We start from the raw sequence: 27088 nt of genomic DNA on the forward strand, positions 1-27088 counted from the left end.
CGTGTTCTTTAACAAGCTCTGGTAACTTCATGTTTTGCATTAGGAATTTGAAATTTGGCAGGTAGTTTTTGTGCTAGGGCTCTGCTGCTGCTAATCTGACTAAATTTGACCAAATTATAAACCTCTGGGGGAAGGGGAGCAGTCTGTTTCCATCTGCACAGCCGATACATAGCCGGAGGTAGCCTGATGTCCATGGTGACTGGATATTGCAGCTGCCAGAGCCAGCTGGGCTGTTTGTGTCCTCCCCTGCACAGGGATCATGTATCTGCTGAGATACGTAGGGGCAAGCTGGAGCTTGTGTAAGTGCTGCTTCCAGCTCCTGTGGGATGGGACTGTGCTCCCAACGTTGCTTCTGTTGTTGATTGGCAATGGTTGAAGCCACATAGAATCACAGAATCATTTAGGTTGGAAAAGACCTTTAAGATCATCAAGTCCAACTGTTAACCCAGCACTGCCAAGCCCACCACTAAACCATGTCCCTAAGCACCACATCTACACGTCTTTTAAATACCTCCAGGGATGGGGACCCCACCACTTCCCTGGGCAGCCTGTTCCAGTGCTTGACAAGCCTTTCAGTGAAGACATTTTTCCTCATACCCAATCTAACCCTCCCCTGGCACACCTTGAGGCCATTTCCTCTTGTCCCATCAGTTGTTCCTTGGGAGAAGAGACCGACCCCCACCTGGCTACACCCTCCTTTCAGGGAGCTGTAGAGAGCCATCAGGTCTCCCCTCAGCCTCCTCTTCTCCAGGCTCAACACCCCCAGTTCCCTCAGCCGCTCCTCATCACACTTGTGCTCCAGACCCTGCACCACTCCGTTGCCCTGCTCTGGACACGCTCCAGCACCTCAATGGCCGCCTTGGAGCGAGGGGCCCAAAACTGAACCCAGCACTCGAGGTGCGGCCTCACCAGTGCCGAGCACAGGGGGACGATCGCTGCCCTGGTCCTGCTAGCCACACCATTCCTGATACCAGCCAGGATGCTGTTGGCCACCTTGGCCACCTGGGCACACTGCTGGCTCATGTTCAGCCGGCTGTTGACCAGCACCCCCAGGTCCTTGTCCACCAGGCAGCTTTCCAGCCACTCTGCCCCAAGCCTGTAGCGTTGCCTGGGGTTGTGGAGACCGAAGTGCAGGACCCAGCACTGAGCCTTGTTGAACCTCTTACAGTTACTTCAGCCCATCGATCCAGCCTGTCCAGGTGCCTCTGTAGACCCTTCCTTCCCTCAAGCAGATCAACACTCCCACACAACTTGGTGTGGTCTCCAAACTTACTGAGGGTGCACTCGATCCCCTCATCCAGACCATTGATAAAGATATTACAGAGAACTGGCCCCAGTACTGAGTCCTGGGGAACACCACTTGTGACCGGCTGCCAGCTGGGTTTACCTCCATTCACCACAACTCTTTCAGCCCGGCCATCCGGCCAGGTTTTTACCCGGTGATCCACTAAGCATGTCACCTTGTCATAGAAGGAGATCAGGTTAGTCAAGCAGGACCTGCCTTTCATAAACCCATGCTGACTGGGCCTGATCACCTGGTTGTCCCGTACGTGCCATGCGATGGCACTCAGGAGGATCTGCTCCATAACCTTCCCTGGCACCACGGTCAGACTGACAAGCCTGTAGTTCCTGGATCCTCCTTTTGGCCCATCTCATAGATGGGCATCACATTGGCTAACCTCCAGTCAAGTAGGACCTGCCCAGTTAGCCAGGACTGCTGACAAATGATGGAAAGTGGCTTGGTGAGCACTCCCACCACCTCCCTCAGTCCATCCAGCTCCATAGACCTGTGTGTGTCTAAGTGGTGTAGCAGGTCTCTAACCATTTCCCCGTGGATTACGGGGGCTTCATTCTGCTCCCCGTCCCTGTCTTCCAGCCCGGGGGGCTGGGTACCCGGAGAACAACTGGTCTTACTATTAAAGACTGAGGCAAAGAAGGCATTAAGTACTTCGGCCTTTTCCTCATCCTTTGTCACTATATTTCCCCCCATGCCAATAAATGCTGGAGATTCTCCTTAGTCCTCCTTTTGTTGCTCATGTATTTATAGAAATATTTTTCATTGTCTTTAAGGCAGTAGCCAGATTAAGTTCTAGTTGGGCTTTGGCCCTTCCAATTTTCTCCATGCTTAACATCACAACATCCTTGTAGTCCTCTTCAGTGGCCTGGCCATTCTTCCAAAGGCCACATGATGGAACCTGAGACTCTTGAGTTGACTCAAGAGTAGTACTAGTTCCTTGAGTAGTAGTGTGACTCAAGGAACTGCCACTTCTGTTGTTAGAGTACAGGGATGTGCCCCACAAAATAACACCAAACAGTGTGGGAAGAAACAAGGTCCTCTGTTTATGTGTGGGAGGAGGTTACTTTTCTATCTTGCTCATAAATGAGAGACTATAAGAAATACCTTATTAGAGATTTATTCACTGAGTTGATCTTTTTTGTTAGGGTAAATGTATTTTATCTCAGAGTGGGGGGAAAACAACTCTTGGGTATAATTTTAACGCAAACTGAGTAAAATAATCTCTTTTCAATAAGCATCTGGAAATATATCTTTCTGTGTACTGCTGGTTTGGATTTACATTGTGTGTCATGTCAAAACAAATAGTATTTTATCCTACCAGTTTTCATAGTTATATTTTGAAGAGTATGTTAAATTTTCAATAATCTAACCAGTCAGGAGTCAGGAAGTGAAATGCGCAACCACAACTTATGCCTGTTATATATTACAGAATGTAACCATTACTTAATGATCCTATACAGTTCTTCAAATAACAGGATATTTTTCTTCTGGAAGGTCCAAGTGCTTGGCTTGAGATATTTTTTGATGTCAAAGCGGTTAATTTCTTTCTTTATATAAAATCTCTTGAAAACAGATCTATTTGTGTAGTCTTCAGTAAGCTCTTTTTAAGAAATCACAAACAATTATTTGCAACCAAAGTCACTGTCTACGCTTACTTTAGCATTTTGCCGTTGTGAAGTTACCCACTGACTTGCTGTATCTGATCATAGGTCAATGCTTGGCAACCTCAAGCTGGTCAAGTTCTCCTCTAGCAGAGTATCTTCTTGCAGTAAAGTTCATATGCGTAATCCATCAATTACACAACTAACAGCCTTTTAACTTTTCTGTTGCCTGTTTTGTGAAAATATACATCTTTTTTTTGCTTCTCTGTCAGGATATTCCTGTTAATTGTCTTGGCTGTCCAGCCTGACTAGTTGTCCTTGTTTACTGAAACTCCTTGGATGACTTACTTTCATTTTCTGCCATCATCATTTTGTCTTAAAATAGTATTAGTGACTTGTTATAACCAGAAATTATACCTGCTTCTATGTCCTCTCATAGCTGCCTATATCTGGAAACCTTTCTTGTAGTGATTTCATGTTTCCTATTTGTTCCTCAGCCTTGACCAGTCTTCCCTTAAATATGTCTCAAGTCTTTCCCTGTCGTATTCTGATTTTTCTGTCCTTTTGTTTACCAGAAATTGTCACACTTGAGCCTGTTGCTGGGGATGTTTGTCACCTTAACCTCTTGTCGTATAGGCCCTTGTATGCATGATTTTCAAAGCATAAGTACATTAAATGGGTAAAAATCCCTTTAGGAGGTTCCTCTTTTCTGGAGGTTCATCTAAAACCACCGAAATCTTTCAGCATAGGGTGATGCAGAACATGGTTATTTGAGGAAATGCACTCTTCACTGAAGTACTTCATGACAGAGAGGCTTTCAGGTATGCTAGGAATAAAGTGAGGGAGGAGAGAGTTTGATGAATCCTACTTAAGATGCTATTTCAAATGTCTCTTGTACTGTGAAAGAGCTTCAAGAGACCTGGAGTTAAGGTGAGAGTGAGGGTGGGAAGTATATGTGAAATGTATATGCACGTGAAATTTGCAGAGCCAGGAAGATTAAAAATGTTTAAAAAAAAAAAAATGGAATTTTTAAGACAGTACTTACCCTGTCTAGAACAAGCTCTTTAAGATTCTTTTTTTTTCCCCCTTGGGTTTTACTTTAGAATCTATTGACTCAAGAGTTTTGATAAAATGTACATGTAATGATGTCTTGACTATTAAGTATTACTTACAGTAGGATCCTACACAATACTGAGGGAAATATAATATCCCCCAGCGCCTTGTGTTAAATAATACCCTGATTTTTGCCAGCATTACTCCTATCAAAAATTCTGGGAGAAGCCGCAGCACCCGTTGCAGAGCTCTGCAGTGGAGTAATCAAACAGCAAATGCCTTGATGGGTGGCCTGGGCAGCTGGACACTTACGGAGGGCATCAAGCTGGGGGTAGCTGAGAAAAATCAGTTGTGTGAAGGTGGTGGCTGCTTTTCTACCCCAAAGGAGGTGTTCTGTGAGAATACTTCCTTTAAAAAGTTTTATTTTTTCCTTTTATTTCTGCTAGTTTGAATATTTCGGATTAATCACATCTAGTTCTGTCATGAGCACAGTTTGAGAGAGGAACTGTTGGATGCGTTTCTCAAAAGATCTTGGTTGTCATCGTGCTGTGTATTTGATCGGATAGGTCTTACTTTGGTTTGGTTTGGAGGTGATAAAAGTGGGACTATGGTGTGGAAGGGAGGGAGGACTTGATCCCAACTGATAACGAAAAAGAAGCTTAAAGCAGAGAGAACCCATAACATACATGTTTGGGATTTAAGGGCAAAAGTTGATGGATAAAAGGAAGCAGAATTATAGGTAGGATACAAGGCTTTTTGAGTACGTATTTCAGAGTAGGTGACATAAACCAATTATAGTCTAACCTCTCCATTCACAACACTAATATAACTTGCATTACTGTGGTGTTTTGAGTGCCTGTTGGGTCCTCAAAACGGCATAGTACTTAAGATCTTTGAGGTGTCACAGATTGTAATATAAATCATTTGCTTAGTTCATGGGGCTCTGTGGGAGGCACGCGCTCTGTATATGTGTCTTAAGGTTACTGCAGAAAATAAGGCTGCTGAGGAGAAAAGAAATTCAGCAATAGGCATGCTGTAAAATACATCAAACTGCCTTGCTGTGACTCATATTTGGAAGGATTGGTCAACAGCAGTCTGTTGGCTGATTATATTGGTGATATTCCAAATCCAGCTACGGGGAGCATGGGGAAAATTCAATACCAAAGTGGATTGGTGGAAGGGAAACAAAGATCAGGAAGATAATTAGAAAGGCAAAATAAGAAGCTCCTAGTTAAGTGGGGTTTTTTAATACAACTTTTAATTTTCTTGCAAAAGAATCATGTTCTGTTTAAAAAAAAGTTGTCATCTGCAATGACAACTGTACTGTTAATGTTCTTATAGGACTTCTATATAGGCTCCTCGTATTCCACTGTATAAAAACTATCATGTATTAAATATTTCAAAAATTAACAACTTTGACCTGTGCATAAATCCCACTGGTGCATACTGAGGGTTTGTTATTTTTTGAGTGGTTGAAGATGACTAGTAACCAACTATGTTCACTAGCATTAGGGTTTAATTTGATTGCTTTTTTTTTAATGTAGAAACTTGTTATAATTATCAGGTTAGGCACTGGATCTTTAGTATACTTTTGGACACAGTTATATGAACTAAAATACTTTGATGTGCTAAGTGAATTAGTCCCTTAGCTTCTGATAAAGACATGGTTGGTAAATGCGACTGCTTTAGAGACAAGGAGGTTTAATGTAGGGAAAACCCCTGTTAAATAAGGTCTTCTGGCAATTCTGAGTTTTGATTACCACAGAATAATAAATAAATGAAGAATAAGGTATACATAAGAGTTGTTAAGTGCGGTACATTAAGCTTCAGCTATGTTTTTATTGCTTGTTAGAGAGCTTGCTCATTGATGTACAGAGAGATGCTTGTAGATTGTGGTCTGTCTGCCAATTTTTGGTGGTGATTCAGGAGTTGGTACAATTTTGATCTCTATAGATTGAGACATTAGGATATTCAGGGTAGGTCATTATTTTAACTACAGCTGCAGCATTTGATTTTTAAAAGGCTTTGATTTGCCACCTGGAAAATTTAAAAGAAACAAAAATGCAAGATTTTGTTGAATTGTAGCCCAAAATGACAATAAATGGAAGAATATGATCCAGCTAACAAATGTAAATCTTAAGGGAGTGGAAGTGCTTGTGATAGTCAAGTGTGGTATCACAAACAGTAGCAGGTTTATACTGGTAATTATGTTAAACTATAAATCAGGTGGAAAAAAATCCTGGTATTGAGATATGTGAGCTCTGGAATTACCTACCTAGTGGAAGGTTGATTGCTTGAGTCATGTAAAACAGGGCTAAACAAAGATTATTTTTATATATGTATATATTTATACATGTATAGTTTTTTTCAGTGTAGGCTCTAAAGACCAATGCTGTTTTAGCGGTAGGATGGGATAACTCAATTCTTTCCAATTCCAATACAATTCTATGATTCATGATTTCCATAAAAGTTGTAAAACAAACAAAATTGGTATTTAAATGTGTTCAGTGTGTGTAATGCTTCAGGGAAACAAAAACCAGCTTTATTGACCTATGATACAGGTTTCAAAGTTAATACAGTATTTTCTGCTTGTAAACTCAAGTATATCCTCTCTTCACCTCAGCTGTAAAACACCTTTGTCTTTGTTTCTGTTCCTTCTCAAAATATAGTCACCTGCCAACATGCAAATTGAATATAAAAGTAATTCAGAAAGTTTTTCACAGATCCAGGCTCTGGGCTGAATGGAAGAAGCTGTGTTAGTAAAATAGTTCTCGGTCTACTGTTGCCTTCTCAAATGTGAGTGATGAGAAAAAAATTGCTAAACATACTGCGTTTGAGCTGAATGGTGTGCATGACCATAAGTACCAATCCCCTTAATTAAGAACATGCAGAATTTCAAATGACAAATTTACAACTGTGGAACTAGAAATTTAGGGTGACCTTTTTGGATTCCAGTTGTGGGCTCTTTTTGTGATTAGCAACCAAGTGACTACATCATTTAAAATCATGACATACAATTGTTTGTGAAGTAAACACCCGATTATCAGAGAAACGATGTAACCCCTCGCCTTTACTGTTAATGAGACAAGGCAGTGCTTTGCACCTTTAACAAATAAATAACGGGATCTAAATACCTATGTGTTGATTGTCCATTGCTCCAGGTTACCTGAATGTGTGAGTACAACCAATGTTCTTACTTTCAGATGTGGAATCATTTCTCTGTGGCAATGTTGAGTTGTAGTGAAAGAGTCCTGCACTACCAAACCGAGGAACGTTGCTGTAGTGTAACACTTCGTAAGGAGAAATGCCTAAACTTTGGGCCCCAATTTTGCCACAGATCTTGCAGAATGTAGTATTATATTCCTTCAGAAGCCTGTGTAGATATCATTGTGCAGATTCTCCTTTTTTTTTAGGTAAGCTTTAGATTCCAAAAGTGCTGGGTTTTAAATATTTCAGAATTTCACTGAATTAATATACACATATGACTTTGTTTTTCAGATTCCCCTTCTTTTTCACAAACAGAATTATAGTTATTTCCAGCAGAGTTTATATGAGCGTGTACACCTCAGACAGAAGGAGTAAATGGTATCAAATCAGCAGCAGCTTGGAGTAGCTCCCAGCATTGCCTTTCCTTTTGTCTTCTGCAAGTTGTTCAGTGGCCAACTCTCCGTATCTCCTTATAGGAAATTGGTTGCTACTTCTCCATCCTCTCCCTTACAGAAAAAAGAGTTTTTGCTGAGTGAGCTTCTTAGTGGGAGGAAGAGGGAATTCTAAAAGCAGAAATGATATAAAATGAAAAGCAGTAATTCTTTTCACTCAGCCAAAAGCGACATGGGAAGAAAGGATATAGTCAGAAGTGTTTTCACATAACTTCTTACGAGAAGAGGTTAATTAATAAAGTTAATTGTTGAGGTTGGTGGGGTTTGGGTTTAATTTTCAATGAAACACACTTAATATATCGAAGATGAAGTTATACAGACTGATAGCTTTGTGTGCAATAGTTCTTGTTAAGGAAATTTTTGTTGCAACGCAGAATAGCCCTGAATTTATAGAAGGTCTTATCCATGTTTCTAGTGCAGTTTCTGTTGACTCATTTTTACCAGTCCTTTAAAGCAGGGGGTTTTGTGCATATGTTTGCTGTATTGCTCCAGGCTGGTCAGCTGAATATTCTGGGAGGAAAGAGTGGATTGATTCTCCTTCTGCAATAAACTCAGAAACAATAGTAAAAAAATAAAAAATAGTCCACTCTGTTAGTGGGGAGCACTGGAAGATATGAAGCTCTTAACCTAGCTGATGACTTTGTCTAACCTGTTAAGGGAAGAGACCTCACCTCTGGCAAGAGAAAGGCTTCAGAGTGAAGTCAACAGTTACCCTGTTGATCTGCCCCGCGTCCTTCAGCATGTGTGCTCTTGCCGATCAGTCAGAGCTCATACGTGCTGCCTCTTGCCCAGCTTGTAATGAGGGAAAATGGGAAGGAATTGGCAACATTATTCAGGTGTGTAGGGTAGAACTGGAGACTTTATAAAGTGTAAAGGGTAAGATCAAAAAGAATATAGAAGTGTGGTGGCGCAGGGCATAGAAATTAGGGAACTGCCAAATTTAATCATCTTTCTACACATGACATAATAAAGTTGATGAGGTCTGCTAGGTGATAATACTGCAGAGGTCTGTCTTTTTTTTTGTCTTTTTTTTTCTTAATTTGTTTTGTTCTTGCTTTAGAATACGATAGGTTTTGTCACGTTTGAGACTGGAAGCTAATTTACCTATCTTAAGGAATGCGAGAGTCTAGACAACTTTCTATGCTCTTATTCAGACCTAAGTGCTGAAGAACTTGGTTCTTTTTTTTTCAGATATTGAAAAACATCACATGGTATGCTGAGCGTGTCTTAACAGAGATCTCACTTGGGAGTCTCCTGATACTAGTCGTGATAAGAACCATCCAGTACAACATGACACGGACAAGGGTAAGAGTTATGTGTAGTGCTTACACACATCATGTGGATTTCTAACTTCAACAGCATGAATTCCATTTCAAACAGGGTGTGGGATTTTTCTTCATTCTGTTGCAACCAGTTGGCATCTGAATTTACAGGAGGGAAGTAAATGGGAACATGAGCTATATTAACTAAGCACAATGTTAAGTGGTTTTGAACTTGTAACATGATTTCTGTATTATGGTCCAGTTCATTGAGTAGGATTCTCTAAAGACCATAAATGAGGCAATGAACTCCACATCTTCAGATGAGAAGAAAAAGTTCCTTAGTTTGATGAGAAGAAATGATTCCTCCTAGGTTGTTTGCCTCTCTTATATTACTCAGAAGTGGGAATTTCAGCTCTATTTATTGTTAGTGTTTTTATGAGGTAAGACAGTGACTCGGCTGTAAGACCTTTTTGAGCTCTAGCAAAGCAAAACTGCTTCAACTTCATAGGCTTCTATCAATGCAATTAAAGGCACAGAAGTTTTTACGTTAAATGTAGCAAACAATTACTTAAATCTATTTTAAATAGGAAAACTTAAGGATTTCACTTGTATGATCAAAAGAATTAGAAGAAACGACGATGTTCTTGGCATGTATTTGTAGGATTTGGAATCTGTTATGCTATGTAAATGCATATTTTAGATTTTAATAGGAAAAAATAAAACCCTATTGGATTGGATAAGTGGACCAGTTTGGTTTTGTGAAACTCTTGACTGTGATAGGGATGTCATTTAAATGGGGGCCAGAACTCTGAAGTATCATCTGTTTATAGTTGTGGGATATATAGAATGCTTTGAAAGAGTTAATAGGGAGATGAGTTATGAAGCAGAAAATTTTAGGATAAGACTACAAAAAGGAGAGAGGGGAAGGGAGAGGAGAAGAATGTCTTTCAGTATTTCTTACATCCACATCATTGTAAATCTACATTGCAAAAGATATCAAGACATATACATATACATATGTGTGTCTACATATACACTCTGAAACCTGTATGAAACAATGACTCTTTTATAAGCCTTATAAGAAAACGTATTTAAAGCATCACCAAGTATATACACTTTACATTTCTGCTATCTGCTTTTGACTGTGTCTTTTAAAGCAACATATATTACTCAGTCTTTTGAATGATGCCTGCAATAGCTGTCAGTCTATGTCAAAAGGACAGTTTGATGTGTTTTTTTTCTTTCCTCTTTCTGACAGGATAAATACCTTCATACAAATTGTCTGGCAGCCTTAGCAAATATGTCAGCACAGTTCCGCTCACTTCATCAGTATGCTGCTCAGAGGATCATCAGGTAAATATAAAACTTCAGTAACAGACTTCTCTTGAAACTCTGCTGAAACTCAGGAGTAGAGGAATTTGAATTTTATATGCCTTAATAGATACTGATTAATTAAGTAGCTGAAATAACTGAATGACTAAATAATCCCAGAATATATCTTACTTGCTTTTTACTTGGATCTGTTCTGAATGCACAAAAAGTACTAGTTTCTGACAGAAACTTCTGACTTTTGATTCTCTTAACAGAATAGCCCAGCATCTGCTTTTAAACCAGAAGTGTATCAGGGATTTTTGTGAACTATGCTTTTCTTAGCCATGTGTCACGTTATTATTATAAAATGCACCGAGTGGTGCTTCTCAAGTACTATACAAACTGGATTTTCAACTTGCTTTACTCCTTCCTGCATATTTGGCAAAAGATTTATTTGTTAATTCAGACAAAATGTAACGATCATTTTGTGACGGGGCCAGGCAAATACGGCCAACGAGCCCTGCAACCATACTTTTCAAGTGATAAAGCTAATTAGCCTGTGTAGTAATAAATAGTTGATATCTGCTTTGGTTCTAAAACAGGGCCATAACTTTAAAGAAGTAGATGTTGAAGTCGATCCTTCCTATTTTGTATCTGTGCTGCAGACCACTTTATAAAGGCAGGTAGCTGTGCGTCAGGCATCTCTCTCATCTTGGCAGCCAGCCCTGCTCCACGCTCCAAGGGAAACCGGGAAGGTCCTTGTTAATGCGATCTGGAATAAACTGTTAAAAGTGCTTGTCAAGTACAGACACCATGCCAACAATATGTGAATGATAATTGCATGCCTGTACACTTTGTAAAGGACCGGGTTAACAAGAGATGCATCTTCTTCTTAAATCACTGCTCTTTAAGATTTAATTCTCTCCAGGCCCCTTGTCTTTTGGAAATGGCTGGTTGTAAAAGTACGGACAAGTAACCGGGATGAATGCATTCTGCCATTACCTTTTCCCTGCTTGATACTTGCTCTCTCTTCATACGCTTTGCAGTGATAATGAGTGTTCAGAATTTGAATTGAAGCTATTTTCCTGTTACATATGACAGACACTGTTTTAAAGACCTGCTGTCTTCATTTCTCAAATCATAGACATGGAGTCTTGAGTTTTCCAAGCATTTGCAAGTGTTGGCCTCTGAAATCACAGATGCTGGTGTGGTGTGAGACATGCTACCTTGATGCTCAAAAACTTGGTCTGGTTTTTAGTGTGAAACTTTGTTTTCCACTTCAGAGCTTTTTCCTATGTTCCTGGTTTTTGATTTCGTTCCATTTTATTCTACTGCTGTTTCTGCAGACCAATGCAAGATGTGTTCCTCTGGTTATATTTGGGCCAGGAAGAGGTTATCTTGCTAGTCCCATTACAGCCGGCTGTTATCACCACTTGGTAATCTTGTAGTCACCTAGCGTAACTGCCTGTGTATTTCTGTATGGCTTGGCTTTTGTCAAAGTGCTCTGAGTTCACGGATGTCTACTGTTCAAAATTTAAACTCGGTTCAAAGCAAGCTCAGCTGGCTTATTTTCATTTAAGTGGGTTATGAAATGGTTAAGTCTGTGGTCTGGTGGCTTATCAAAAGAGGTGGCAGCCACCGATAGAGAAGCAGTGACCTCAGTACCTTTGCGTGCATGTCTCATCTCAACCTTTCAACTCAGAAACATAAACAGAGCCTTGATGTTCTGTGAGGCTCCTCCCTACACCAGCCTCTTCCATCCCTCTCACATGCAGTTTTCACCATCTGTAATGGCATCTTTGGGGCAGAGTGACTCCCTGATGTATGACCCAAGGAAGGATGTGCAACTCCCAGAAATTGTCTAGTGCTCCTTGCATGCAACATTTCAACAATCTGCTGTGATGTTTGGGTGCCTTATTTGTCATCTCTCTAGGCATGCGTAGTTACAATTGATTTTAGTTGTGAAATAATTGTGCTGATATTCTTATTGAAGGCAGACAGATTTGTGTTGTTGCTTAACACTGATGCATGTGGAAAGGAGGCAACAGGGGTGAATGGGAAAAAACAGGGAAAAAAATTCTTTTGTGTTGAAATTGTCGGTCAAATTATCTATCTTTTATTGGGTGAAGGACTAAGAAAGCCACACTCAAAATGTGCCAAATAGAGAGACCTTAGAGCGAACGCATAGTACTGGCATATTCAAAACCGTTAGTTCTTCCAAAGACGTAAGCTCTCAGTAGCTACTGCTGGTGGGTTTTGTTATGGCTTTTAGCAGAGAGACTTCACAAGGTCTGAGCTGCGCGGTATTACAAATAATGACTGAACAATACCCAACCAGCTGTAGTGTGATAGGAGTCCGAGAAGGATGATGTTTATCCCAACCACAGGTGCCAGCAGGGTTGGAACTGTGTTTTTCTGGTTGGAAATAATGTAAGGATTGGTAGAGAAAATGGACATATTCATTAACTGAAGAAGCAAAACAAAAAGACAATACATTATATATTATATCATATATAATATGATATTGTTATATAGCCCAGAGATATTCCATGCTGTTATTTTTAAGCTTCTGCCTTGTTGTAGCCAGACACTCCATATTATTATGCAGTGGAAATGTAATGAAGGAGATGACTTTAAATTTGAAACAGAACCAGAAAAACAAGAGGAGGGTTAGGGAAAGAAGATTTTATTCTGCAGTTAGAAAACTGTACATCTGAACAATAGGCAAAAATGGCCACCAAGATTGGGATTTAATTTGTCACTATGATCATGATTTCTTATAAGTCAAAAGATCCTACAATAAAAATGTGTTAAAATCTGTTGTAAAATGTCCTGTGGGGCTAGGACATGGGCAGACTGGAAGGAGGAGTCAGTTCCAGGGCAGCCTGTCTTCTGTAAGACTTTATTGCTAGTATGGCAGCATTTTCTTCTCGGGAGCTTTACAACCTTGGGTTCCCTGGCAGGCTTCAGCATCATAAAGGAAGTATTTTAACCCAATTTCCTCTCAAGATACACAGTTTTGTTATAAAGTTTCTGTTACTGTGAAAAGCAATAGAAATAAATACTTATGAACACATATGTTTCATGTGAGACTGATGTCATCAATCATAAGATGATTGATTGAGACATACATTGTCCTTCCTTTTCCTACCTTATGAAGTCTGTTAGCCACTATCATTAAATTTAGCCAGCACTGATGCTGGCTTGCTCCATGATGCCAAAGCAGAATATTTATATTTAAATTGCTGTTCTGGTTCTACCATCAGAGTGCGAGCATCTCTGAGAGAATAAACCACAGTATTCATAATGAAAAAGTGTTTTCTGTGAAGGAAAAGCCTAAAAAGAAGACGGTACTTGACGTTACATAAAGTATTTTAGGGTATAGGTTTTTAAATTAAGTAGCTGTGAAACACTTAACTTAAAATCTGCTTAGCAATACAACTGAATAGACAGTCATCATTTAAGCTTCACCAGATGCTCTAATGATTCCTTCCTTAATGTGAGAAGTAATTCCATTTCCATGCAGGCTTTTTCCTAATCCTATTCTGAGCAGAGACTGCCAATTGTTTTAAATTCTGAAGACTATTTTCTATGAGAGAATTAGCTGGGAATATCAACATAGTGTACTTAAGAGCTGAGTAAAATACAACTTCACAGTGTTGGGCAAGCATGAAAATCGACAGATTTGTATAAATCTATCAGAAGCAGCTGCTGGAAGTAAAAATAGATGTAATAGATGTTTCATAATAAGATCCAGGGCAGTATTCACTTAATGTTGGATGTCCTCTGTTGTAGATTGCCCGGACTTTGGGATCCTTCCCTTCTCTATCCTCTGTTACCACTGGTTTGTTTTTAAATACACAGAGCTATTTTCTCAGCATTGTGCCAAGGGTGAAATTGCACTGTACTGTGTCTCTCTTATATTTGCTGAGTGCTGACTTTTTAAGTATCTTTAAATTATATTGGTAGGCTATTATCAAAAACCAAAATGTGTATTGATGTTGTTATTGGCACAAATGACTACCAGAGGTGGCTGTATGGTCTCTAAACAACAAAGCACAACCAGGTGGAGTGTTAGATACCTGCAGTGAGGGTAGGTTTTTCCTTTCCTTGATTTCTCTTCTACAGGTACAATTAACCAAAAGTAAAGCTGGGCACCTAACTGGCATCTTAATGCAGGTATTCAACTTGCCACTTAAAACTGTGATTCAGTTCGTATTAATTCATTTAACTATTTGGAAATGGCTTTCATGATATTCAGCTTTTCTACAGCTAGTCTGCCTGCTCTAGTATGTGAGACGGGCTTGGAAATGAAAAGGATTTTTTCCCTGAACAGCTGTATTCTGACGTCTCATCACCATGTCATTCTAATAAAATTAGTGACAAGAAGATGACTGAGTACTTAAGGCAAATGCTTTTCCTAAAGCTTCATATATGGGAATGTCTGCTGTTTTCTAAGTAGGCATATACCACTAGAGGTTGCCATACTCCTCACTAATTGGACATGCACATGTAACTTTAAATAACATGGGCTAGAAACACTATCCAGTTTCCTTTTTTTTCCCTACACTATCACTACAGCTATTCACATGCAGGGCTGTGGGAGCCACTAAGAACCACAGAATCATTTAGGTTGGAAAAGACCTTTAAGATCATCAAGTCCAACTGTCAACCCAGCACTGCCAAGCCCACCACTAAACCATGTCCCTAAGCACCACATCTACACGTCTTTTAAATACCTCCAGGGATGGTCACTCCACCGCTTCCCTGGGCAGCCTGTTCCAGTGACTGACAACCCTTTCAGTGAAGACATTTTTCCTCATACCCAACCTAAACCTCCCCTGGCACAACCTGAGGCCATTTCCTCTTGTCCCATCAGTTGTTCCTTGGGAGAAGAGACCGACCCCCACCTGGCTACACCCTCCTTTCAGGGAGCTGTAGAGAGCCATCAGGTCTCCCCTCAGCCTCCTCTTCTCCAGGCTCAACACCCCCAGTTCCCTCAGCCGCTCCTCATCACACTTGTGCTCCAGACCCTGCACCACTCCGTTGCCCTGCTCTGGACACGCTCCAGCACCTCAGTGGAACACTGTCGGTTGCGCTTCTGCCTGTTAAATGACATAAGGAATGGTTTAAGTATCAGAAGATGGCACATAATTATATCAATGTCATATTTTGTTGATTTCTTTAGCTATTGTAGAGAGTTCAGTGGAATTCAGGGAAGGATATAAAGAGAGAGGTTTTTCCAGATGCTCATAGGCGTCAAGTGGAATTAGGTAAAAAGGTGTGCTTAAAAGTGATACAGATCAGAGACTTTAACTTGTGCATGCTATAGGGTGCAGTGTATTGTACATGAGTGTCATTGTAGACGTGCTCTATCTGTTACAAGAGCAAAGCGTCAGACGTCCACCTAGCCGTACTGGTTGTGTTGCTGTCCTGAAGAAGCAGAGATAGCAACCCTACTTCTCACTGGTCAGCTAGCCTTGAAGCTGCTGCTGCTGGGTACTGTAGGGTATCCTGGAGCAGGATGCTGGCCACTGGAACAGCTCAATGTTGGGGGTTTTTCTTTTTTTTTTCCTTTTTTTTTCTTTTTCTTCTTTTTTCTTTTTTTGCTTTGCTTTTTTTTGTTTTAAATGGAGTTGTAAGTAGCATGCTTAAATATCCATGCTTGTAAAGGATGACTGGTTCTCCAAGTCTGCCTTCTCTCATCTGAGATGAAGCCGAAACCTGAAATCTTCCCCTTTGCATGCTTTAACAGCATCTTCATGATTTTGTAGAGTCAATTATGTTTTGTAAGCTACCAAGAAAAATTCCCATCTACTCTGATATCTGCTGCTGTATTTGAGAAGTTTTGGCTCCTCAGCCAAACCATTTGTTTCATGGTTTCCTATATTAGTAATTTAATTTTTCTACTACTGTTTCCGCTTATAGTCTGGCAGGGTTTTCTTGAGTGAAAATATTTATGACAGTTCTTGAAGGATAAGAGTGCATGCTGTTGCTTTAAACTGCACCTTTTGAGCTTAGTTTAAGATTATAATGGATTAAAAATTGTCTTTAAATTGGACTATGTGAGTCCCTGTAGAAGTGTCGTATTGCTACTGCAATGTATTTGTTAATAGTAACTTACCAGTTGCAAGTAGCTGATCAGCAAATTTTGTGTCAGATGATCAGCAAATTTTGTGTCGGATGAGGGAACAAAAGTTTACTGTGCTTAATGCTACAGAGAGTCAAAAATACATATGACATTAGGAAGAAAAAGCATTTCTCATAACTGGTCTTTTAACTTGACTTTTTCCTGAGGAAGTCTCTGAATTTTGATAATAGATGCATGTACCTGTGTATTTTATATTCCTGCATATGAAACCATCTAGCTAGTTTTCTGAAATACAGAGTAACGTGCATCCAGAGTCTTAAGGATTTCAAGTTTATCAGCTGTTTTTCAGTGATGACCATAATTGCTTTAAGCAAAACTATCAGAGCTCTGTAAAATTTTTGTGATTAAACCAGTAACTCCAGGTTAAAAAGTGAATTATAAAAACATTTGCCATGAATTTTTTCTTTTTTCTATTTTAGCACACAGTTTTTAATCATTTAAGTGTGTGCCTTGTTCTTCGTTACTGGTATAATTCTTGAGTGCTTGGGTTTGCAGAAATAAATACTAGTTCATTTGCAGAACAGAGTTCACTGCTTATCCAAGAATAGGTTTTGCTTACTATATAAATATGTTGGGTTTGTGAATTTGAATTTTGGTTAGTTCACAATGTCCCTTAATAAAGTGGTTAAATTTTTCTTCCCATGTTTTTCTTTTATCAGTCACCTCTATAGAATTGCACGTCTTTGTAATGTTCCTCATCCAGTTCCAACCCCCCTGCCATGGGCAGGGACCCCCTCCACTAGCCCAGCTTGCCCAAAGCCCCATCCAACCTGGCCTTGACCACTGCCAGGGAGCCAGGGGCAGCCACAGCTTCTCTGGGCAACCTGTGCCAGGGCCTCAGCACCCTCACAGGGAAGAACTTCTGCCTCACATCCCATCTCCACCTCCCCTCCTGCAGCTTCAGGCCATTCCCCTTGGCCTGTCACTCCCTGCCCTTGTCACCAGCCCCTCTCCAGCTTTCCTGGAGCCCCTGCAGGGACTGGAAGGGGCTCTAAGGTCTCCCTGGAGCCTTCTCTTCTCCAGGCTGAACAACCCCAACTCTCTCAGCCTGTCCTTGTAGGAGAGGTGCTCCAGCCCTCTGATCAGCTTTGTGGCCTCCCTTGGACTCTCTCCAACAGCTCCATGTCTTTCTTGTCCTGGGGACCCCAGAGCTGGACGCAGTACTGCAGGTGGGGTCTCACCAGAGCAGAGCAGAGGGGCAGGATCACCTCCCTCGACCTGCTGGTCACACCTCTTTTGATGCAGCCCAGGACACGGTTGGCTTTCTGGGCTGCAAGCGCACACCGCCAGGCCATGTTTCATGGCTGAAATTTCTCACGTGTCACTCTGTTAGGCAGAATGATGATGACTGTAATGCATGTGTTAATTACGTCTGCTACCATGGCCTGTTTTTCCTGGCCTATGATTATTAAATGAAAATTTATTTTATGTATATTGGTGAAGTGGTTTTAAACCTAAACTTTCTTCTTTCTGTGTATAGAGCAGAAGACATTTTGAGCTGGCCAGCCATTTGCCTATTCAAATAGTCCAGCATGTGTGTTCAGCAAAGAAGAAAAAGGTTTCTGCAGCAGCAAGATATGTGTGATCTGACCTGCTTATTAGGGGCCACGTTCAGCTGAAAAATCTGAAATTGTTAGTGTGCGAATGTGGTGAAATTACAATTTACCGATTGCTTAATATTTTTTAACAGTGACAATAATGGGGTGTAACTGCTGGCTCGAAACTCATTAGGCTGCTCATATAGGAAGATAAACAAATGTCTCTCCCACATGGGTTTACACTCTGTGAGCATTCTGGTTTTCCTGCCTTTTTCTTCTTTGATGTCCACGGTGCTTTTGGGAAGCTCTTTAACATACAGCTTCTTCCTCATTTGTTGGAGAATAGCGCTGGGACAGTTGGTGCAGAAAACTAGTGGAACTGAGTTACCCAAATCAAAGGCACTTGTTAAGGAGAAAAACTTGAAGGAAAAAAAAAAGCCAGGTTGCTGCATGAATGTTTCAAAGCTGTTTGGCTTCTAATTTATTTCTCATTTGAAAACTTAAATATAGGAACAGAAGAGTTGCTTCTCACACAGGAATCATGATTTTTTAAATGGTAAAATTTTAGCATAGTAAGCATTTCAAGCTTTAAATGAGATGTGTGAATTGAGCAAAAGAACTTAGATGAACAGGGTATGCAATACTTCTATTAAACTCATCTTTCTGGATTCTTTCTTACAGCAGGGGAATGAATGGTGTTAACTTAGAGCCATTTTTCAGATAGGAAATTTCCTAAAATCGTTCTGAATTTAGGGGTGGGAAAAGTATAATTTCAGAAAATGTCAGCTTTCAGTTTTCAGTAATCAGAGCAACATAATACGAGTAAGATATCAGTGACAGAGCTGTAGTGTAATAACGTATACTTTTATTAACACCTCATATGAAAACTGGTTGCTGTTGTAACAAGGGATTTCTGTTGCGTAGAGCTGCATGGTTCCGATGATGCTTTGAAATATGCAAGTTTGCATCATACCTTGCACATGAGGAACCTGGCCTTTGGTATCAGCTTTTTAATGCCACTGTAAGAACGATCAATAGACAAGTCTCTTATATTCTGGATTCAAATCTTAATTGGACCATTAAATCTCGGTTTACTGGTCTCTTAATCATAATAGAGGAGAGTTCATAATAGCAAACCCTGGAGAAAAGAGGCTGCTTCGGCTCTCACACCAGTGTACAGCAAGAGACTTCACAAGTCAAATTATACAATAATAAAAGATCAAGCTCTGAAAGGGATTCTTGGAATTAATGTCCTGTGGCCAGAGCTGTTAAATACTGAACTCGCTGAGCATCAGCTTGCCTCTTTTTTTCATAACCAAAGAAAAGAGGATTTGAGGGTAATGAACAGCTTCACTAAAAATATATATAGTGAAATATATAGTGATATGTAAATTCTGCAGATATTGGGAGGGGCATAGTCACAAATCCTTGGTTTCTGATGGTGAAATGTAAATATCTCTGGTCTGAGCTGGTCAAGAATAACAGGTAATTTTCTCTCCACTTGCATCACACATGGGTTGTAGTTGTGCTAGAAGGAAATTACCTTAATGAAAGCTATTGCAACAGTATGACTGTGTTCTAAATTTTCTAAAAAAGAGGGGTTTTTTTAATGTCAGGCTTATGTTGGATTTCATTGACGGTGCTCATGGTGTAGCCATAAGCATGCAGGATGCCCTGCAGCCCTGGACTCTGATTCCATACTTGGCAGAGACCAGTGACTTTTGATAATTCCTGTCCCTGAATATTTTCATGCAGACATTATGTCACTGAAATAAACAGGGAAAAAGCATCTTTCTGTGGATACAACCGCAGGTGATTTACCTGCAGTTCAACCAGCTTGTTTGATTTTCTGTGTTTGCTTTAAGGCAGTGGCAGATGACCTGTTCATCCCAGCAAGCTTTCATTGCCGTGTAGTACTCTGATGAATTTGTTGCTTTGAAATATTTGTGCTGATTCCCCACCCCCGTCCTTTGCTTTGGTTGCATTTACCATGTGCTGTAAGAATTAGATTTTAGCAATAAATTCTCTTTGGTATGGAAGGCCACAGAACTGACTGGTTGACATTGCCTCAAAAGTAAGAATTAAAAACTTGAAAGACGTTTTAGTGCTTCTTAACTTTTAAATAGTTTTGTAGCATTTTAGTTTAGAGGAGAAATCATTTATTATCTAACCTGGATATAAAATTATATTCTATTTATGAGAAACTGCTTTATAATGAGGTTTTTTTACCTCCCGTGCAGTGTGTTACAAAAGTGATAGTCCCATTTTTATTAGATGTTCCAAGTAGAGTGAGAACTAACGGCTTCTCAGAAAAAGGGCCTTCATGATATTCTCATGCTCAGGCCATGTTTGAAAGAGGACATTGTGGGAATGGAAGATCAAACAGCTCCAAGCCACTGAGTCTGAACTTTTATTCTGTGGACTGTCAGTAGTAGAAGTTGTGTGCATGGCCAGATACCTGGAGAGATTTTGGTGCCAACTGGTCAGCCTTGGGTAATGTTGGCTTGCTCTTTCACGAGCTGTTCACAGGCACAGACACGCTGGTCTGTTTGCAGGTGCTTTTTATGCTCTTCATCCTCCACTCTGTTACTGCTTACAGAGGTTCCCAAATCTGTGGAGTGGCTTTTGCTGGGAGACAGAAGCAATTTGTAAAGATCTCAATAGCGTTAAATAAAAGAAACATATGCTGGCCTTATTAGTAGCTTGTTGACCTAGATTAGCTGTGGGGAAGCTTATAAGCTGATCAACCATTCCAAAATTGGGAGGTGTCATTGCAATTAGTAGGAAAGGCTGTGACAAAAGGGGAGACAACAATTGTTCAGATAAGAGAAAAGACAATATTAGTAGCAAATGTCCTCTTGCTGGTATAACTTAGCAATGCAAATGTAATGAAGTTAATTTTTAAAAGGAATGAAGCATCCTTTGTTACTGTTCATTGAGTGTAGTTGTGGTCAAACATATTAAAATGTTGCTTTAGTTGTATTGACAGAAAGAGGAGTACTCCATGTGGGCTTGCCTGGTTTTGCCTGTGTGTAACATATGGAGGTGAGGTTTTAGGCTGATATCAGCTGTTTCCAACATGGAAATATCATTGAACTTGGTTTAAGCCTGGTTGAACCTGCTGGGGATTCTGAGTGGGCACCTGATGGGACAGTAAAACCCTCGTCTCCCATCTGGCGTGAGCAGTTGAGTGCCCTGCATGGCATTACAAGTGTTTGGAGCCCAGGACACCTGAGCTCACGGGTTGTGGAGATTTCCCAGATGGACAGACTCACAGCTTTATGTTGAGGGAGATTGGATCAGTATGAACCATGGAGGGGTCTTGGATAAACTGTTGCTTTGCTGTCTCAGGGTCTTCTCACATAAAGCAGAGTGGTTGCACTATGTTATCCTCTGCTCTGTGTGTCATGGCAACGAGAAGCCTTAAAAAATCCTATTGTTGATTGCTGACCTGGCTTTAAAAGGTTTTTGATATTTAAATATATACCACTCTAGAAGCTCAGCTTTGGACAAAATGGTTCTTTCTTCCCTTGACCACTTTGTGTGTCTCTACTGCCTCATAAAGGCAGAGCCATCATGGTAATTTTGGCATTTTTGGGGAGGGGGAAGTCGTTATGACAACTCATTAGTCTTCTGCCATCCAGGAGATTGCACGGTACTTCAGTATTTACAAGTCATCACTTGGCAGAATGTGTGATAAGTGAACGTGATGCAAATTAGCACAGAATCTTGGCTGTGGAACTGAAGCTTGTTGAAGTCTTGATACCTGTTTCAGGGAGTCTAGAGCATCACACAGATTCTTGCATGCAACAGAGAGCTGTGGTTTGGAGGCAGCTGATCCTGTTGCCCCATCTTTAATTACCATGAATGGCTTGTTCATAGTTACTGTGCCAAATAAGCTTTTTGGAAACAGTACAGTTTGATAATAGTCTTCAAATTGGGGAGTTAAGCTTTTCTTTTTTGGTGAAACCTTGCATCTTAAAATTGTAGATCTTAGAAATCTCTTATGATGGAGAGGAAGAAATATTTGAGGAAACATGTACAGAAATAACAATTTTTGTCATAGTGTTGTTTTACAGATGAATCTGCAGAGTAGACTGAGGTTCCAAGGTGTGTCACTTAAGTTTTCTGCATGTCTAATGGTGAAAGGAAGCAAAAATGAGAAAGCTAGCAGCATAATTCCAGTCCTCCTAGGGCAGTTTTTATTTCTTTTAGCTGACCTGTAAAAAAAGACTAACTCCACTAAAATGCTTACTGGGTTGTATCCCACTGTATTATTTGGGACATGGGTGTCTAATGTACAGTACACTGAAGATGTGAATCTTAGAGGTTTTGCATTTTAAAAAGTCTGGTTTATAGCAATAATTTGTCCTGCATAAGATTTTCTGATATTAAAAAAAACCCAATAAACCAAAACCCAAGGGAATTATAATAGTCTTTTAGAAACCATTATGTACTATTCTAGTAGAATCCTAGAAACTGCAGTCTTGTCTTCTCAGATGGAACGTATTTATAGGACAGTATTCCTTAACAGAAATAGAGGTGACTCAAGATAATGACTTGCTTGAACCTGTCTTTTATCTTCAGTTGCAGGGTATTTGGCTCATTAATTACTTCATTCAGATACAACATGTACTCTTTCCTTTTTAGAAATACTCTCTTTGGAAAAAAACTGTGGACTACGTTCTAAAGAAATGAATGAGTAATGAACTTAAAAGGTTTTTTCTGACAGACTAAAATTCTATTATGACTGAGTAAGCATTAGTATGAAACAAAAATACAGCATTGATTATAATTTTATTTTTTTTTGTCAGGGTGCTGCTTATTTCACATTTTAACTGATGTCATTATATATGTCTAATGTTTTTCCAGCTTCGCAGTTCAGGGAACTAATTTCTCTCTCCCAGTGTGCGAAGCCAGGATAGGTATGAGTGGCTGCAAGGAGGGAAGCAGAGCAGTTACTGTTAACACCCAACTGAACTGTGGCGGTGCCCTCCAGATTACTCCTGAAAACCTTCCTTTCCACCACACGTGGGAATTTTGAGTTCGTTCAGACCCTACTTTAAGTGAAGATTTTCAAACAAGCTTTCTAACTGATTTTAGGAAAATGAGATAACAGTTTATGAAATTACTGAGTCTCTTAAGTACTCAAGCCAAGGTATTTCCCATTGCTGTTTACTTTCACCGTAGTTTGCATGGCTCGCAAAAAGAATATTGCACTTTAAAACATCTGACAGTTGTAAATGGAGAGTGAAAGTGTAGATGCGGAAGAAAGAATCAGGATTTAACAACTTCAGTGTGCATCAGGTCTTTATAACTGTTGAATGACTCAACCTTTTTAATGGTAATGGCCTTCAGCAAGTTTAGGAAAGAACAGGCTTTTAGGTAAAGTAAATACACTTAGTTCTGCAATGAATAAATAAATTTGCTGTGAAGCTGTGTAGAGACATGTTTCTCTAACTCATTAATTGTGCTCTTGCATCTGCAAGTAAGTCTTTCTCGAAATACCACAACTTACATGGGCTCAGGTGGGATGAGTCCTGCTGGAAAGGGACTGAGGGCTCAGACGAGCGCTGCCGACTCCTCATGGTGCTCTAGCCGTTGTCTCCCGACGGAGGGTTGTCAGGTTCATGCAGACAGAGATGCACACGTCCGCGTTAATGCAGGTGTCGTAGGCATCTCTGTTAATCCCCGGCAGAGCCTATGAATTATCACAAGTGTCTAGCCAAAGGATAAAAGTGCAGGAGGTTTCAAAAGCAACATTCCCATAGTAGCATCTCTTAAGCTGGCAGGGATATGTGCCTTTTGAGTAACCAGTGCATCTGGGTGATGAAAGCCTTCACTTTTTGTCTGAAACATCAGTACCGAATAGATGCTTCCTCCTGGCTCTCTCGTATCTTTTTTTTTAATTCTTATGGTCATCAGCTCCTTGTGTCTGCTTCTAACATACAAATCCTTTTGTTCTTTTTGATAGAACTTCATCTGTAGAGAGGTAATTTGGCCTTTCTGTAGAAGAATCTCATATATTTAACATATGATTTTCAGTCTATCAGACATCCCCAGAACTCATTTGGTTTTCATTTCCTTGCCCTCCTTCACTATAAATACTTCCATGCATAAAGATAATATTCCTCTCATAAGCCTGTCATGTACATTTGGGCAGTACTGTGACAGCGTGCTGCTTCGGGGCATGGGAACTTACGTCTGTGACACATTATCACAAATAATCACTTCTTAAGTATTTAAATAATTTTCATGCTTCTTCGTTCTGTGTTGTTATGGCACCTTTAACCTTGTAATGACCCCTTGCCCCCAAACTGCTGTTTGGCAGTAATGTAATTTAAAATCCTGTCATCACTATGTGCTATAAGATGTAAATTTAGTGATACTTTGTCGTGGTTTAGGCCCAGCCGGTAGCTGGGTGCCACGCGGCCGCTCACTCACCCCTCCCCCAGCGGGATGGGAGAGGAGAAGTCTAACAAAAGGCTTGGGTCGAGATAAGGACAGGGAGAGATCACTCACTAATTACCGTCAGGAGCAAAACAGACTGAATGTAGAGAGGAGATTCATCTAATTTATTACTAGGCAAAACAGAGTAGAGCAATGAGAAAATACAATCAAGTCTTAAAACACCTCCCCCCACCCCTCCCATCTTCTCGGGCTCAACTTCGCTCCCGGCTTCAACCTCCTCCCCCCTCAGCGGCACAAGGGGGCAGGGAATGGGGGTTGCGGTCAGTTCAGCACACATTGTCTCTGCCGCTTCTTCCTCCTCAGGGGGAGGACTCCTCTCAACGTTCCCCTGCTCCAACATGGAGTCTCTCCCACGGGCTACAGTCCTTCACGAACTGCTCCAGCGTAGTCTCTCCCACAGGGTGCAGACCTTCAGGAGCAGACTGCTCCAGCGTGGGGTCTCTCCCACAGGGTGCAGACCTTCAGGAGCAAACTGCTCCAGCGTGGGGTCCCTCCCACAGGGTCACAAGTCCTGCCAGCAAACCTGCCCTGGCGTGGGCTCCCCTCTTCGCGGGTCTACCGGTCCGGCCCGGACTTGCTCCAGCGTGGGCTTCCCACAGGCCACAGCCTCCTTCAGGTGCCTCCACCTGCTCCAGCGTGGGGTCCTCCACGGGCTGCAGGTGGAATCTCTACACCCCCTCATCCCTCCTCCTTGGGCTGCAGGGGACAGCCTGCTTCACCATGGTTTTCACCACGGGCTGCAGGGGGATCTTTGCTCTGGTGTCTGGAGCACCTCCTCCCCCTCCTTCCTCACTGACCTTAGTGTCTGCAGAGCTTCTTACATCTTCTCACTCCTCTCTCCGGTTGCAAAAGTTTTTCTTAACTCTTTTGTTTTCCTTCTTAAATATGTTATCACAGAGGCGCTGATTGGCTTGGCCCTGGCCAGGGGCGGATCCATCTTGGAGCCGGCTGGCATTGGCTCTATCAGACACAGGGGAAGCTTCTAGCAGCTTCTCACAGAAGCCACCCCTGTAGCCCCCCCCCCGCTACCAAAACCTTGCCACGCAAACCCAACACATACTTGTATCTGAAAAGTAGGCCTTCAAGAAGGAAGTATTTTTAGAAAGCTAAGAGAAGTCACTCTGTTACTTAGACTAGGAAGTTAGGTGGGGATCAAGGAGGAAGGAAAGTACTAGTACTGAAAAAGGATCAAGTCAGGGATTACTTGAGAACTGAGACATACATGTCCATGGGACCTGGTGAAACGCATCTGAGCACTGTATGAGAGTTGACTCTTGCCATTGCAGGACCACTATTTGTTGGATCACATCTGGAGATATGCATCTGGGGTTTGGGCCCCTGGATATAGGGACGCTCTTGCTAAACTGGAGCAAGTTCAATGGATGGCTGCCATGATGGTTGGGGGCTGGAGGACTTGGTGGAGGAAGATGGGCTGAGGGAACTGGGCTTGTTTAGCCTGGAGAAGAGAAGACTTCAGTGCAAGGACCTTCAGAGAAAGGGTTAGCAGCATTCTCACCCATAGGAGGAGGTTACTGAGAAGATGGAGCCAGGCTCTTTATAGGAGTGTGTGGCAGGAAGATGAGAGAGAATGGTCATGAACTGAAGTCAGGAGGTTCCAGCCTGATGGAAGACAATTTTTCATGGTCATGGAAGCATTGGCACAGAGAAGTTGTATAGAGTCTCTATCCCTGGAGTCTTTCAAGACCCAACTGGACAAAACCTTGCTCTGGATTCAGTGTTAACCTTGCATTGAGTAGGAGGTTGGGCTAGAGACCTCATAAGGTCCCTTTCAACCTTAATTATGACTCTTAGATAAGAATAATTAAAAAATAACATTGACCCTGGCTGAAAAAGGAGGAATTGTTTTAAGTGTTCTAGTATGGTAAAGGCTAATGCGATGTCCTGCATCCCCAGTACCTGAATTTTATTGTCTTAAGCAGCTTAACTGTGCTAACACCACAGTGGAAGAAACGCATGCCAAAGAACCCAAACCACCTTTCTGGGGACATATGCGTGTCAATCTCATAATAGTCTTGGTACTAAAAAACAAATACGTGGTATTCTTTCTAGTGCGGTTCATCAGTACCACAGTTCATGTCATCAATGGCAGAGTACTAAACAGAAATAAAAACTTGTGCTCCAAATTCTAATTTTGGATGATGTGTATGATGTATTTTACTGTTGGCAAGAAGGCAGATAGGCTTTTGATGGTTTGCCTTTCTGCTGTTTATGAAATAACATTAATAGGTGTTATTTTATGTAGAGAATAGAGTAACCATTCTCTTGGAGTGGATGATCTAGTAACGTGTCGTCATCGGTGTAGTATTTGTGTAGAATGTATTTTGGTTGGGTTTGTCTTTGGGAACATAAGAGTAATGACTTATAGGATTTCATAGAACATAAGTTATCTGACATGAATAGTAGTAAAATCTTCATAGCGTGTCACGACGTTCTCCCCCCATGTATACAGATAGTTTGGAGTTCTGACTAATATGTGCTAGTTTAATTAACTTATACTTTCATTTGTGGTTTTTTTTGTGTTTTGCTGTTTTTTTTTAAAAAGGCTTTTGTATTAGCTATCCCATAGAGTCATGTTGTAGCATAACTCCCTTTTGAAAGTATAGTGTTTAAGTCTTCAAACTCAGCAAAAGATGTTATTTGCTGTGCATTTTTCAAATTCTGCCGCAGAAACCATAGGACCTAAATATTTAATCAGGCTTAGCAGAATTGGCTTTTTTTTATTGC

The 27088-nt window shown here is 40.9% G+C and overlaps 1 protein-coding gene across 14 annotated transcripts in view; it reads left to right on the plus strand.

Annotated features, from left to right (window-relative positions):
- DYM (dymeclin) overlaps positions 1–27088 on the plus strand; it is a 220222-nt gene that overhangs the window by 96545 nt on the left and 96589 nt on the right. For all 14 annotated transcript variants that reach the window (XR_008574614.1, XM_054809295.1, XM_054809304.1 and 11 more), the window contains 2 exons: positions 8802–8915; positions 10131–10225. Coding sequence is in view for 13 of the 14 variants with exons in the window: in XM_054809295.1 (XP_054665270.1) it covers positions 8802–8915; positions 10131–10225 (209 nt within the window). In the remaining variant the exon portion in view is untranslated. The remainder of the gene's footprint in view (positions 1–8801; positions 8916–10130; positions 10226–27088) is intronic.

This window comes from Grus americana, chromosome Z (assembly GCF_028858705.1).
Source record: "Grus americana isolate bGruAme1 chromosome Z, bGruAme1.mat, whole genome shotgun sequence".
Lineage (NCBI taxonomy): Eukaryota > Metazoa > Chordata > Aves > Gruiformes > Gruidae > Grus > Grus americana.